Genomic DNA, 15,848 nt, shown 5'->3' on the forward strand with positions numbered 1-15,848 from the left:
TCCCCAAGGCTCCCTTCCAGAGAGGACCCCTGCCAATCCCAGTGTTGGGTAAGGAGTTGAGGGTGGGGCTGGCGCAGCACAGGCCCAGCATCCTGGCTGGCAGCAGAACAGACAGAGGAGGTGGGGCCAGGAGGACTCTGGGCCAGGGGTACCATGTGCACCCAGGCATGTGGGCTCCAAAAACACATTCATGGGCACACACATACACCTGTGAGCACGCAAAAGTAATCCCAACCCTAGGCCATTCATCCTCTCCTGTATTCCTGAGACCAGGAACCACACACTTACACATGTACTGTGACACACACACGCAGTCATGTACACATGGATGTGCAGAACAATACATACAAAACACACGCCTATCACACACGGGTCATATGCATCAAATAATAGTGGCAGCCATTTGCCAAACTCTGAACTAGTTTTACACACACTTACTGGTTTCACCCTTATGGCAAACTTATAACTATTAAACTTATTATCAACCAATTTACAGATGACAAATATGTGCCTCAGGGAGATTAAGTGGCTTGCCCAGGGTCACAGAACCAGTAAGAAACGGACCTAGAAGCCAAATCCAGCAATCTGACTGCAGAATCTTTGTTACTGGCCACTAAGCATCAAGAGGCCAGACACAGTGGCTCACACCTGTAATCCCAGCATTTGGGGAGGTCAAGGCAGGAGGATCACTTCAGACCTAGGAGTTGGAGACCAGCTTGGGCAACAAAAGCAAGACTTCATCTCTACAAAAAATTTAAAAATTAGCTGAATGTAGTGGTGTGTGCCTATGTTGAGTCCCACTAGTCCCAGCTACTCAGGAGGCTGAGGCAGGAGGATCCTTGAGCCCAGGGGTTGAAGGCTGCAGTGAGCTATGATCATGCTACCACATTCCAGCCTGGGTCAGAGTGTGACTGTGTCTCAAAAAAATTAAAAGGCATTAATAGCCAAGAATTCATGGATTTGGTGTGCTGGATAAATTTTTAAAATGCAAATTAAAAAATACTCATAACCTATAAACTATGAAAAAAAAAAAAAAAAAAAAACAAAGATTCCTTCAGGCTGGGTGCAGTGGCTCACACCTATAATCCCAGCACTTTGGGAGGCCAAGGCAAGCGGATCACTTGAGGTCATGAGTTCGAGACCAGCCTGGCCAACATGGTGAAACCCTGTCTCTACTAAAAATACAAAAATTATCTGGGAAGGGTGGCACATACCTGTAATCCCAGCCACTTGGGAGGCTGAGGCACAAGAATTGCTTAAACCCAGGAGGCGGACAGTTGCAGTGAGCCGACATGGCACCACTGCACTCCAGCCTGGGCAACAGAGCAAGACTCAGTCTCAAAAAAGAAAGAAAAGAAAAAAAGGTTCTTTCATGTACCACCCAAAAACATCTCATGTAGCATACATACAGGGCAATACATTGACACATGTATTTATATGTATGCCACCAAAACACAGAAGTGTAAACCATGTCCTCAGCCCTCCTGCATTCCTGCTGCGATGCAACGCAACCTGGAAAGCCAATGTTGAGAATGGTTTGGCAGTTTCTCATGAAGCGAAAAACTCCTAACATATGTCCCAGCACTCACGCTTCTGGGCATTTCCCCACAAGAAATGAAAACATGACCTGCACACAAATGTACAGCAGCTTTATTCATGATAACCCTGAACTAGAAAAAACTCAAACGTCCTTCAGCTGGTGAACAGTTAAAAATGTGGCAGCTCCATGCAATCACTACTCTGCAATAAAAAGGAACATAACCACTGATACACACAGACACACAAATGGCTCTCAAAAATATGCTATGTAAAAGAAGCCAGATGCAAAGGGCTGTATGCTGTACGATTCCATCTGTAAGATATTCTGGAAAAGACAAAACTAGAGAGACACAGAGATCAGTAGGTATCACAGAAGGAGAGCAGGGGAGAGATTTGACTACAAAGAAGCAGGAAGGAAGTTTTTATGGCGATAGAAGTGTTCCATATCTTAGCCTGGACAACACTGTGAGACCCCATCTCATTGTACAAATAAAAATAAAAAATTAGCCAGGCATGGTGTCTCACACCTGTAATCCCAGCTACTTGGGAGGCTGAAGCGTGAAGATGGCTTGAGCCCAGGAATTTGAGATTGCAGTGAGCTATGATAGCACCACTGGGTGACAGAGCATGATTCGTCTCTAAAAAAGAAAGAAAAGAAAGAAATAATGTTCCATATCTTGAGATTGGGGTAGTGGTTGCACAACTTGTACATTGTCAAAACTCACAAAACTACACACTTGAAAAGGACAAGTTTTACTATATACATATGATACCTCAATTTAAAAGCTACAGCTGGCTGGGTGTGGTGGCTCAGGTCTGTAATCCCAGCACTTTGGGAGGCCAAGGCAGGCTGATCACATAAGCCCAGGAGTTCGAGACCAGCCTGGGAACATGGCAAAACCCCTTCTCTACAAAAAAAAAAACCTACAAAACTTAGCCAGACGTGGTGGTGCACACCTGCAATCCCAGCTGCTCAGGTGGCTAAGGCGGGAGGATCACTTGAGCCCGGAAGGTTGCAGTGAGCCATGGTAGCACCATTGCACTCTATCCTGGGCAAGAGAGCAAGACCCTGTCTCAAACAAAAAATTAAATTAAATTAAAAAGTAAAATCTATAATACAACTAACAAGTCACATCTTCATTCAGATGGAAAGAAGAGAGGCTGCACTTTCTCACCACCATGGCACCACCATCAGCTCACCCTGCGCAGTGCCTTGGATGTGGCCATCTACCAGAAGACCCCCAGTGCTTGGTTGGGCCTGTCACCCTAACCCTTAAGTTCCTTCCACAGCTATGAAACAGAACAGGGGTTCCCTGCTCCAGCTATGGAGAGAGAGCACTTCGGTAGCTGCAAAGCCCCACCCACTGACTACCATGCCTGTCTTCTGCCAACAGTGTGAACAGGTCGTCGGGGCAGCCATGGAGGCCAGGCCCGCCCTGAGCAGCTATCCTCAGCCCCTTCTCTCTGTACTCAGCTCGCTGTGTGATCATCGCCCACCAAGCCACCTCTGGGGAGACCACTTGAAAACCCTCTCTGGTTTTCCTGCCATGAACTGCGGGCTCCTGTCATGTGGCAGGCCCCAGCTGCACTCCTGACCTGCCCCGCCCTGCTCCTGGCTCCAGGGGAGCCCCTGAGCACCCCTCACCCAATCTACCAATCCTGCCTCAGGAATAAGCACACCTGAGTTCTGTCCTCTCTTGTTCACCCTACGGCTACAGCCCTAACTCAGGCCTTGCCACTCTTCTGAACCAGGGCAGGGGCCACGATGCGCTCTCCCCAGCACTCCTCTAGGGGGCGCTGTTCTCATGGACTACGAGTGTCCAACGTGAAGCCTTCATCAGGGCGACCCCCTCCTCCCCACTGTGGCTGCTCCTGCTCCTGCTACCCCCTCCTCCATCCCGGCTGGCATTAAAATATTGGGGGCAGGGAGTGGGGTGGCAAGCGGAAAGCAAAATGAGAATGAACTTTGGACATAGCTCTGATGCCAAGGGTCCAGAGGGGGCAGCAGGGGGTGGGGCTTCCTCCCTACACTATCCAACAGGATCCCTCCCAGCACCGGGCCTATGACTATTTAAGGTTCCTATTCTACGAATGAAGGAGTTGGATTCAGAATGGTTAAGCAACTCACTTGTGGTCACACAGCAGTTAGGTGGCAGAACTGGGACTTGAACCCTGGTCTTCCAAGGCCACGTCTGGGGTCCTTTACCCTACTCAGCCTCTGGTACTAGAGCTCCTTTTCCCCATGAGTCCAAGATGGCAGGCACTTCGGGGAAGGTTGTGTGCAGGAGGGGCTGGGCCCAGGGGGAGCAGCTGCAGCAAAGGGCCTCAAAATAGGGGATGTGTGGGCTGCACAGCTGCTCCACCAGGGACACACACAATTGGATGGAGCCCCAGTTGTGCCACCTGGCTCTCAGCAGAGCTCCCAGGGAGGGCCCTCAAGTGACAGGTTTACAGGCTTCTTGGGAGCCCCAGTGGGGGCACCCTCCTTAGGCGAGGCTGCTGCTGACATGGTGGAAACTCCCCCGACAGCCCCATTCCTCCTGGGCATTTATGAGCTGCCAGACACAAGCCTGGCCAGCCCTCTGGGTGACCCTCAGCTGGCGGACCACATTCCTGCCTCTCAGCGGGGTCCCGGGGCAGACGCCTGGACACACATAGCCTCCAGAGTGACCTCCCGATGGCCCCCACCAAGCTCTGCCCCAGAACCACTGGCAGAGCCCCAGATGCCCTAGGCTGGTCTCAGCTGGGCTGCCAAGGAGAGATGGGGGGAGCTCACCACCCCAGCCAAGAGCAGAGGCACTGATACTGATGCCAGTGCCCAGCCTCTCATGGCTTCAAGGGCAGTGTCTTGATTTATGCCCCCAACGCCATTCTGGCACAGATCCTCTGAAGTTAGGTTTACACATTGAGTGATGAACCCAGATCTGAACCCAGGGCTGGCTGCCTCCAAACGAGGCAGCTCTGTCACTAACCGTAAGACCTCTGGGAGCCTCACTTTCCTCATCTGTAAAATGGGGTCATGGCAGGCCTTCATGGGATTCTTGTGAGGATTCAAATAGATGATGTACGTAAAATTCAGTAAGCAGTTGCTATTATTATTATTCCTATTTATATCACTCTGCTTTCTACCCCCACACCTTTGCTCAAACCATTCCCTCTGCCTCACCTGCGCCTCTCCAAACCCCACCCATCTTTCAAGGCCCAGCTGAAGCCCACTGCATCCAAGATCATCTTGTTTTGAACCCATGGTCCTGAATACCAGTGCTGGCATCATCATCTTCATCCAAGAGACAGTCTCATCTCACTTTCTGGGTGGTGGAGCGAGGCACAGAGAATGAGCATTGGAGGCAAGAGGCCCTGGGTTCAAACCCTGACCAGGCCACAGACTTGCTGTGTGACTTTGGACAAGTTGCTTCACCTCTCTGGACCTTGATTTATTTCTCTGTAAAATGAAGCTCATCATAGCTGCCCTGCCCACCTCTCTAGGCTGTAGTGATGCCCGGGTAAATTTACAGATGTGAAAGAATTTTGCAAACTTTAACACTTGATCATTTCAGCCCAGTGGGAGACCAGGAACTTCAGTCTTATTTTACCCCAAACGTCCTAATCTCAGATTGCCAGGGTGGTTCTGATTTGGACTCGCTTATCTGCATTAACTGAACAGGGCTCTGGGGGAAAGGATTTAGGAGAATGGTTGGAAAGCTGGGGATGCCTGACTCCTGGTGGGAAATGGACAGGTGGGGATAGAACTTGGGGGACAGAGATGATTATAAAACTGGGCAGAATTAAACTTCTTTGGGTTCCCTAAAGGGGCCTCTACCTCCCACACCTGCCTCTGATTTCCAGGCTTGGCCCAAGCCCACTTCTGTGCTGGGAACCTTTCCTTCCTCCTTCCCACCTATATATCTGCCTTTCTCACGCATCCTTCAGACGTAGATTTTTTCAAGACTAGGTTAGGGGCCTTACTATGGACCTCTGAGGACCCCATAAGCCCCCTAACGGAGCACCCATCACCAAGCAGCCTTTCCCAACCCTGGTTCTTACACAAGATTAAGCCCAGATACCCCAAGGCACTTGTATGCAATGCACTGACTTGTCTCTTCTGCATCCAGAATGGTTTTGGTTCTATGCCATCCTCAGGAGAGTTAAGAAGTCACTCCCATCAGCTTCTGTGTTCTGCAGAGTAGCACTGCACTGGGAAAGGCTGCAGGGTATTTGTGCCTGTCTATCCCCCTGATGGACTGTGAGCCTCCCCAGGGCAGAGACCACTTTCTTTTTTTTTGAGACCGAGTCTGGCTCTGTCACCTAGGCTGGAGTGCCGTGGCCTAATCTGGGCTCACTGCAACCTCCGCCTCCCAGGCTCAAGAGATTCTCCTGCCTCAGCCTCCTGAGTAGCTGGGATTACAGGCACAAGCCACCACGCCTGGCTAATTTTTCTATCTTTAGTAGAGATGGGGTTTTATCATGTTAGTCAGGCTGGTCTCAAACTCCTGACCTCATGATCTGCCCACCAAGGCCTCCCAAAATGCTGGGATTACAGGCATAAGCCACGGCACCCAGCCCCATTGTCTTTTTTACTGCTGTTGCCCCATAGCCTGGTTCACAGCACACAGCAGGTCCTCAATAAAAGTTGCTGAATGAATTGCTAGTGTTTGATTCTTCTATCTACTGATGAATTGGCAGGAGTTCAGGCAGCACCCATTTTGTGCCTTGCCCTTTCTGGTGTCCAGTGGAGAAATTAGAAAAAGAATGGAATAAAGGGAGCAGCTCCCTTCCCTGCCTAGCATGCCTGACTACAGCCTGCCTGCTCAAGAACCTTCAATAGCTCCTCACTTGCCAGCAGTAGAAAAGAATCAGATAAGGAAGGCCATGAGGGTTGATTCTTTCCTGTGTATCAAACGCCGCAGCGTTTGCCCTTCATACACAACCTGATCACACCCTCCAATCCCTGCAAGGCAGGTATCTATGGGAACAGCCCCTACAATGGCCCCAACAATCCCTGAATCCACCTCTTGGCCTTCAGGCCCTTGTGTGACCCCTTCCCCTTAAGCGTGGGTTGGGCCTAACATGTAACTTCAAATGAATAGAATACAGAGGAAGTGCCGCGGCTCAGGCCTATAATCCCAACACTATGGGAGGCCGAAGCGGGTGGATCACCTGAGGTCAGGAGTTCGAGTCCAGCCTGGCCAACATGGTGAAACCCTGTCTCTTCTAAAAATACAAAAAAATTAGCCGGGTATGGTGGCAGGCACCTGTAATCCCAGCTACTCGGGAGGCTGAGGCAGGAGAATTGCTTGAACCCAGGAGGTGGAGGTTGTAGTGAGCTGAGAAGGTTGTAGTGAGCTGAGATCACACCACTGCACTCTAGCCTGGGTGACAAGAGTGAGACTCCCATCTCAAAAAAAAAAAAAGAATACAGAGGAAGTAATGGAATGTCACACCCAAGACTGGGTTATAAAAAGACTGTGGCTCCCATCTTGGTTACTCTCTTGCCTCTCCTAAATTGCTCCCTCAGGGGGAAGCCAGCCACCATGGTGTAGGGCCACTCCATGGAGAAGCCCATTTGGCAAGGGACCAAGGACTGCCCATAGCCACATGAGTAAGTATGGCAAGCCTTTTGATGCAGCCACAGCCAACAATGTAACTGCAACCTCATGACAGACATGAAGCCAGAGGCACCTAGCTAAACAGCACAGAGATTCCTGAGCCACAGAAACCGGGAGAGCATTAAATGTTTGTTGTTTTAAGCTGCTAAGTTTTGGAATAATTTGTTAAGCGGCAATAGATGACTAAAACAGTATCAATAGTTCCATTTCACAGATAAGGAAACAGAGGCTCTGAGAGGTAATAACTTGGCCCAAAGTCACATAGCTGGTAAGTGGCAGAGCTGGGCTCTGAACTCAGATCTGTTGCACTGTGCAGAGGTTCCTCCACGGATCCCAGCTAGCTGACTGGCATGCTCAGTCCCCTCTCTCCTCCTAAGTCAGTTTCTCCATGAACACCGCAGCCCCCGTGCATGCCCAGGGTGGGGGCCATGTTAGCACCCTAGCACCTCCCACAGAGCGCCTGGCATGGGAACATTAGGTCCTGCTGCTCCCTGGAAGATGAATGAACCTATCATGACAGGGTGGGTGAAAGAAAGTGGTAGGGAATGGGCAAGACAGACACCTTCGTAGCCAAGTTAATCCCCAACTGAGCCTCTTGCTCTCTCTCACTCTGCAACATCCCCATACTGACATTTCTAGCAGCCAGAGATGTATACAGCTGTGACTCCCAATTCCTCACTGCTGGGAAGAGGACCAGTCCTCCTCCTCTCCCTCTTGTGTCCCACCTCAAGATTCCAGGAGGGGACTCCAAATGTTAACTCTTCAGGGCTCAGCTCCCAATCCCTGTCCCTGTCCTCCCAGCATCTCCCCAAACCCCCCAGGCCAGGCCTGGAGAATGGGGGGACGCGCAGCCCAGTAACATCAGCACCCCTAGTTCCCCATATCAAATCCATAGTCATGCATGTGTACATGCGTGCACACACACAGATGGCAGGTGTGCCTCATGACAGACACAAGCACTATTGTGCAGGCCCAGAAGGGCTGGGGGACACAGAGGCAGCAGGTGAGTGTGTGTGTGTGCATGCGTGTGTGTATATGTGTGTGTGAGTGTGTCTATGTGTGCACTTGTGGCTGTGTGTGTATGTGTGCATGAATGTGTGCATGCATTGTGTATATGTGTGCATGTGCATATGTGTGTATATATGTGTGTATGTGTGCGTACATGTGTGTATGTGTGTGCACCTGCGTATGTATGTGATGTGTGCGTGCACGCATGTATGTGTGTGCACGTGTGTGCGCATGTGTGTGCATGTGCACGTGTGTGTGTGTGCACGTGTGTGTGTATGCGCTGGCAAGCACACACAGGCCTAGAGGAGCCTCCACAAAAACCTTCATAAAAGCACACTCTGTGGAGTGCTTACTATGTAACTTACCCTTCCCAATTTACAGAAGTGGACACTGAGACGCAGGCAGATGAAGGGACTGACCCAAAGTCACACAGCCAGCAAGAGCAGAACAGGATTCAAACTCTCCCGGAGAATAATTGCTCCTTCCTTCCCTTCCTCTCCAAATACTGCCTGGCCTCACTGCCCAGCCCTGGCCTCACCTCCCTGATGGTTCCCCCACCCACCCCCTCAGGCCACCTTCAGCTCCAACTGCCCTGCCGTCCAGCAGGCAAGGCTGTCCACCCCACACTCTTCCCCCCTACCCACTAACCCAGCATCTGCTGGGAGCCACTGTGTGCCAGGCGCCAGGCTGAGGTAAGGGAACACAGAGCTAGAGTGACCCGATGCCCACCTTCCTCGAGTCCACAGGCACGAGCGGGGTGTGGGGGTGTGCACCTTCAAGCTCCGGAGCTCCCCTTGCTCTAAGCCCCCAGAGCTGCTGCCAGGAGATGGGTGGCTCCCTCTGCTAATCTCACAAGGCCACTGGATGCCTTCTCCACTGCTGCCTGCTTGAGGATTAAGGAACCCAAGAAGGGTAAGTAGGGGACCGGCTGCAGAAGGAAGAAGGCCTGGCTTCCCCACTGAGGCACCAGCTGTATGGCCTCAGTTAGCCATTTCCCTTTCCTGGCTGCAGCCTCTCCCTCTGTGACAGGAGGGGGTGGGAGCCAATATCTGGGGTCCCTGTACACCAGCATCCTCCAACACTCAGGCTTGTTAAACCCAGAGACTAACCTGAGGGTGACATGTATGTCTGGGTGCATGTGCATGTGTCACCTACACATCAGCCGTCAGCAAGGGGTCCATTCCTTGCCCTGAGGGAGCACAGAAGGGAGGTGAAGGAGGAAGGTGGGGGGAAAGGAAGAAGAGAGGACAGCAGAGGCGAGAGGAGGGAGGCCTCCCAGTGTCACTGCTGTCTCCCTCTTCGCACTCCCCTTCCCACCCCTGTCAGCCTGCCCTCAAGACTGGGAGCAGCTCTGGAAACCTGCCGGATGGAAGAGATCAAGCGTGTAACCACTGAAACCATTTTCCAAACGGGAATTCATTTCCCCATGGGTGTCCTGCCAGGCCGGTCCCAGAGGAGCCCGACTCCTCACCACCAGCCGCACTACACACACACACACACACACACACACACACACACACACACACACAGAGGCATGGCACAGGCACAGAGGACCACAGATGTGGCTGCCCCCGCGTGGAAACATAGGCACAGCAACACACAGTCGCTTCAATCCACAGTTACAGACACATCACACAGGTACACAGAGATCTAAAACACAGATACACATCTGTTGACATCAGAAGCTCAGAGAGCCAAAACACGTCCACAAACAAAACACACAATTAGATAACCCCCGACACACATACAGAGTCCTGGGTCCTCTCTGTCACCCTCCCCTCACCCACTTTAACGCAGCAATCCAAAATGTTTGGCCTGAAACAAGCCGAAAGTCCAAGGCCCTAAAGAAAATACAATCAGCCAGGCGCGGTGGCTCATGCCTGTAATCTCAGCACTTTGGGAGGCTGAGGCGGGTGGATCACGAGGTCAGGAGTTCAAGACCAGCCTGTACAACATGGTGAAACTCCGTCTCTACTAAAAATACAAAAAATTAGCCGAGCATGGTGGCAGGTGCCTGTAATCCCAGCTACTCAGGAGGCTGAGGCAGAGAATTGCTTGAACTCAGGAGGCAGAGGTTGCAGTGAGCCGAGATCGTGCCACTGCACTCCAGTCTGGGTGACAGAGCGAGACTACGTCTCAAAAAAAAAAAAAAGAAAAGAAAAAGAGAAGAAAAATACAATCAAGAACCATTTCAATGTGCCTTCAGGAGCCCAGCTACAGGCTACGGCACACCTAGGAAGGAGCAAACCCCTGTGTCTCACGCTGGCCCCAGCTCATTTCCCAGAAGAAGGTGAAACCAGAGCTGCTGGGGCAGCCAGGGCGTGGGTACAGGTGTGGGCACACATGGGCATGGATGCGTGAGGACACATATGCAAGGGTTCTGATGGGGGTGGGGGTTGGCTGTATGGGCACAGGCAAACATTCCCTCTCCAGACCTTCCAACTCCTGTCCCCTCTACTTGTGCAATGGCAAAGGCCAGGGCCAGCTTAAGGGAGGCCCCGCCTGGGAGGGCAGTCCTGGCAAAAGGGTGGAGGCCAAGGCAGATGGGGCATTTGATGAGCGCTCACTGATGGCCACCTTGCCTGCAGGCCCAATTCCTAGAGTTCTCAGAGCACCCCAAGTGATCCTCCTGCCTCCAGGGAAATGGGACAAATGAGAGGGAGGGAATATGACCCTGGGCCCAGGACGCCTTTCCAAGCCCTCTTGATTTTCCCCATGTTGAGTTCTCTGCTCACATGATTCATGTAATCCTCACAATAATCTTGTTTTCTTTTTTCTTGAGACAAGGTCTCGCTATGTTGCCCAGGCTGGTCTCAAACTCCTGGGCTCAAGCAATCCTCCCACCTCAGCCTCCAAAGTGTCTGGGATTGCAGGCGTGAACACCGGACCTGGCCTGCACAGCAGTCTTAGGAGGGTGCTATTACTAGTCTCATTGACAGGTGAGAAAACTGAGGCTCAGGAAGACATTTGCCTTCCTTACAAAACACATCCATCCACTCCCAGAGCATGAGCTAGGGTGGTCTCAGGTCCTCACCCTCTAGGGAGCCTGTGCTCCAGCTGGAGGACAGTGTAGTGTGTCCTGAGCCTGCTCTGAGGGCCTCTCTGTCCTTCACAGACCACAGGCTTGCCCAAGTCTGACTCCAGTGGAAAATGCCAGTCGGCTCCAGACTCTCTGCCAACAGGCCCCACCAGGGCCAGCAAGCCCTGAGAAGAACCCCCACCCCACAGACAGGCAAGGCCAGGCCCAGGTCAGCCCAATCCAAGTCTCCGGCCAAGGCCCAGGCCACTGGCAGTGCCCCTGGCCTGGCTCCGGATTATGTGTCTTCCAGGGCCTTCCATCTGTCACTTAGCCCTCCAAACCCAGGACAGAATTCATTTCCTTTTAAGAGAGCCAATCATTTGCTTTTCCCACATCTTTCCCTGTCTTTTTTCTTTTTTAATTAGAAATTACTCTCCCAAAGTCCAGAGCCTGGAAGGGAGAAGCCACCTGGTCACCAGTTCCGGCTGCAGCTGCCCACGCGCTCCTGCCACCACCCTCCTTCCTGAGCCTCTCCCAGGCTCTCAGTGCCCACTGGACTCGGCAGATGGACACTGTCCCACCTCCTAATACCCCGCCCAAGCAGGGAGCAGGGGACATAGGGGAGTGCATCAGGGACTCCCCAAGGTCAGCCCGTGCTGTTCTGGCCAGTTTGTAAAGGAACCCCAGTTCCCAGGGCCCAGGGAAGACACGCAAGTCCCTAGGAAGGCTTCTCTCTGGGTCTGTTGCCACATCCGCCATGGCGCTCCCCAGACCACAGTACTAGAGCTAGAGGAACAAGAGGACAGGGGTTGGAGGAAGCAGGAGCTCTGCAAATGGGGAGCCAGCCAGTGGCCCCCTCTCTTTCACCCCTTCAGCTCCAGGCTGTGGGTCTGTCTGACTGTGGACGTGACCTGCAGGGCTCAGAAGTTCGCTGGCCTCCCCCACAGAGCACACACTTGGAGAAGCGAGGTCAGGCACTGTGGGGTGCTGTCACTTGCACACCCGTGTGCTTAGGCACAAGCCAGCACAGGTGCACACCCACAGGCACCTTCAGTGCCTACTCATGAGCAAAGACACACTTGCACACTCGGCACACATGTGGGTGCCCACACGTCTTTGCAGGGCTCCAGCAGAGAACACACCACCACCTCCAAGGCCCACATCCCAGGGCCGACAAGCAGGTCCCCCTAGCTATCTAACTGTGGCTGCCTCTGTCCCGGGAGAGGCGGGTAGGGACACCCAGGACCTCGCATCCCACTTGGGGACTAGTCAGCACCTTGGTAAGAGGACATGGAGGTAAGAGGACAAGGAGACTTTGTGGGGAGCCTCAGCTGCCTGACTCCCACCATCAGTGGGAGGCGCCACTGTCAGGGAAGGCACCCGTCTTCCCGCTCTACCCAGCTCCCTTGCTGCCCCCACCCCAGTGCCCACCACCAAAAGGTGTCCCTCACACAGCCCCAGACCCCCCATGGAGTGAAGAGGTAGGGTCATGACCAAGCCCTCAGTCCCAGCGCCCCTCCGCCGGGCCTCCCCAGGCGGTCTCCGGGCTAAGGTGGGCGGGCCCGCAGGCATCCGCGGGGCCTTACCATGGAGAGTGCTCCGGGTGATCTGTCCCCCCATCTCGGGCGGCGGGCAGTGCAGCCACCTCTGCTGGGCGGCTGGTCACTGAGTCGCCCCGGCCGGCTGCTCCCCTCCTCCTCCCCGTCTCCTCCCCCGCGGGCGGAGACCGGCATGGCAGGGCCAAGGCCCCTCCCGCGCCCCCACGCGCCCCCTCCCGCACACGCGCACGCCGCCCGCCCGCGGCCAGCCGGCCACACGCGCACGCAGCACGCACACCCCTCCGGCCGCCGCCTCCCCGCTCCCACCCACTCCAGCCTCCCCACCTCCCGCGCTGGTACAGCCGATGGGATCTGTCATGTTTATTTACATAAGGAGGAGGAGACTGGAGGCTTCCTGAAATAGCAGCGAGCTCCAGAAGGCGAGCAGAGGCGCGCACACGCACACACATCCCCATCACACACAGCCCCATCTCAGGGATGCAGTGACACACACACCCCTCCCTGAAGGCCCAGGCCGACAGCCATTCATTCACCAGCCTCATGCACCTACTATATGCAGAGGTCCTGCTAGGTGAGAGCAGACCCCCTGGGAGACAAAACAGACTTTGTCCCTGCCCTCAAGAAGTTCACAATCAAGCTGATGGAGCTGTTCATCAAGTGCTAACACCGTTTCTGTCTTCTTCCAGGCTCTGTTCCAAAGGCTTTGCAAGTATTAACTCCTTTGGTCCTCACAGGCTGAATGATGAGGTCAGTATTACAGTCGTTATCAACAGGTACCATCTCTAAGATGATGATGATGGTCTTACAGATGAGAAAACTGAGACAAAGAGAGGCTGCTCACCTAAAAGGTGGCAAGGTTGGGATGCAAACCCAGGCAGTACAGCACCAGAATCCAGGCTTTTCCCCCCACACCAATCTGTCCCTTTAATCATGTACATACACATACACACACACCACACCCCAACACAGACCTGCACTATTCTTCTGCATCCTGTCACACAGATGTGCACTGTGGGCTCACAGGCACTTGGGAGCATTCACCACTGAGCACACTCAGCCATCTACTGCCCACCAGACATGTACTCACATGGTTACATACACACCTCTCAATGTACACACTCAACACATGACTGCTTCCACAGACTCACAAAGTTTCTAGAGAAATCTTAAGGTGGACACTGACACCCCACACTCAGGGAAGAGTGAAAGGTGTGGACAGAGGGGGAAGAGGGAGGCTGGGATGGCAGGCCCCTCCAGCCCTGGGCAAGCATGCCGGCAGCCCAGATCATCATCAAGAGAGCAGCTGCCATGCAGTGAGCATGCACTGTGCACCAGGAACTGCGTGGGTGGCAGCGGCTATGATGATATCTGTTTTACAGAGAAGAAAGTGGAGGTTCTAAGAGGCTAAGGAGCTTGCCTGAGGTTACCCAGCAGGTCACAGGCAGGACCAGGACTCAGGCCATGTCTGAGGGACAATGTCACCATCCAACACAAGCTCAGGGGACTCTACCAGGACAACAGGACAGCACCCTCCTCCCTGGCCCTGGCCTGGACCCCAGCCCCTGTCCTCAAGGTCTGGGATCTTGGACTGCAGGGAAAGGACTGGGAGGGAAAAGAAAGCCAATGGGCCGGTGGGAGGACAGAGGGGTAGGGGCTGAAGAAGGAGCCACAGGAAACGTAGAGGCTGCCCCACAGCAGATGGAACTCAGAGACATGGGCCCTGTAAGTGACTGGACTGGGTCCTGAACCCACAGCTGAAGACCCTGCTGCTCCCACTTCTGAGTGGGTCTGGGGAACGGGTTAGGAGAACAAGGAGGGCCACTCAGGCCTGACCTAGAGTCATCAGCAGAGGGCTGGGCAGGATCTGAGTGAGAGAGCAAACCCAGCCTGCGGAACCTCCTCCGAGCCAAAGGCATGCCCAAGACTTCTGGGAGAAGTCACGACACCCGAGTCCACACAAGGCAGCCTACCTTCCACAGGCACATGCCAGCTTGTGGCTGTGCAGAGTCACACGTACACACACACACTTCCTGGCACACATACCCAGTTCCCATGGGGGCGGGAAGCTAAGTCAGTCTGACAAGGAGAAAGTAAGCCAAACTCTTTTTGCAGGATAATGATCATAATAACAGCAAACACGAGGCCTTACTGTGTGCTCCGCACTGCCCTGATCATGTGACGCATTTAACTTGTTCAATGCTCACGACAACCCTAAGAGATCAGTGTATGTGTATGCCCATTTTACAGATGAGGAAATTGAGGCCAAAAGAAGATGCTTTGGAGGCTGTTCCCGTAGCAGCAGAGTCAGCCTGCGCAGCCTGCCTGCCTTTTAACACACCCAGCTGGCCCCTTGCCCACCAACCCCTCGCACATGCCCAGCCTGGCCTTCCTATGGCCCCACACCCAGACACCAGCCTCCCTCTCACCGTGGTTCCTGCCTTCTTCTCACTTGGAATGCCCCCTTCCCATCATCCAGCACTGGGAACACTTCTGGGAAGCCTCCCTAGGGCCCCAGGTAAGAGTAAGTCCCTGTTCTTGGCACTTGTCTTTCCTCTGAGCTCCTCAGCTGGGCATCTCCTAACCCTTACCTTACTCTGTCCGATACAGAGAGCCATGGCCTGGCTGGGGCCCTCTCTGCTTGCCCCAGGTTCGCCTGGGTGCACCTCAACCATTTAATTCAACTCTACCCACATTTATTGATCCCCTACTATGTGTCAGACACTAAGGGTGCAAGGGTGGTCCTCAGTGGCAGGTCCTGGCTCTCGTGGACTTCCAGTCCAGAGGGAAACAAACATTTATCAAGTAGCCTCACTAAGGAGTATATAATCACAACCCGAGAAAAAGGGTCTGAAAGAAATGAGCTCCCACTTCTGAGTGGGTCTGGGGAAGGGGTTAGGAGAACACGGAGGGACTGGGAGCTGGCACGTTTCAGAAGCAAGGTTGGTATGGAGCAGGGTGAGCAGGAGGAGCCTCAGGAAATGCTCCATTGCCCAGCCAGGATAGGTCAGGGATACACCAGAAGGGTCTTCAGAAGCAGGGTGAAGACTCTGGCCTTCCTCCTGAGAGCAACAGGGAAGTCCTGCAGCAGGGAGGCAACAAAACCAGACCCACATTTCA

General features: G+C 53.4%; 1 protein-coding gene across 4 annotated transcripts in view; it reads right to left on the bottom strand.

Annotated features, from left to right (window-relative positions):
- NEURL1 (neuralized E3 ubiquitin protein ligase 1) overlaps positions 1-15,848 on the bottom strand; it is a 158,756-nt gene that overhangs the window by 84,010 nt on the left and 58,898 nt on the right. The window contains exon 1 of one of the 4 annotated variants that reach the window (XM_017851740.1): positions 12,759-12,941. The exons of the other annotated variants lie outside the window; for them this stretch is intronic. Within the exon in view, the coding sequence (XP_017707229.1) occupies positions 12,759-12,792 (34 nt within the window). The 5' untranslated portion in view covers positions 12,793-12,941. Of the gene's footprint in view, positions 1-12,758; positions 12,942-15,848 lie in introns of those variants that run through there. 4 annotated transcript variants of the gene reach the window in all.

This window comes from Rhinopithecus bieti, unplaced genomic scaffold (genome assembly GCF_001698545.2).
Source record: "Rhinopithecus bieti isolate Rb0 unplaced genomic scaffold, ASM169854v2 scaffold_31787, whole genome shotgun sequence".
Classification (NCBI taxonomy): domain Eukaryota; kingdom Metazoa; phylum Chordata; class Mammalia; order Primates; family Cercopithecidae; genus Rhinopithecus; species Rhinopithecus bieti.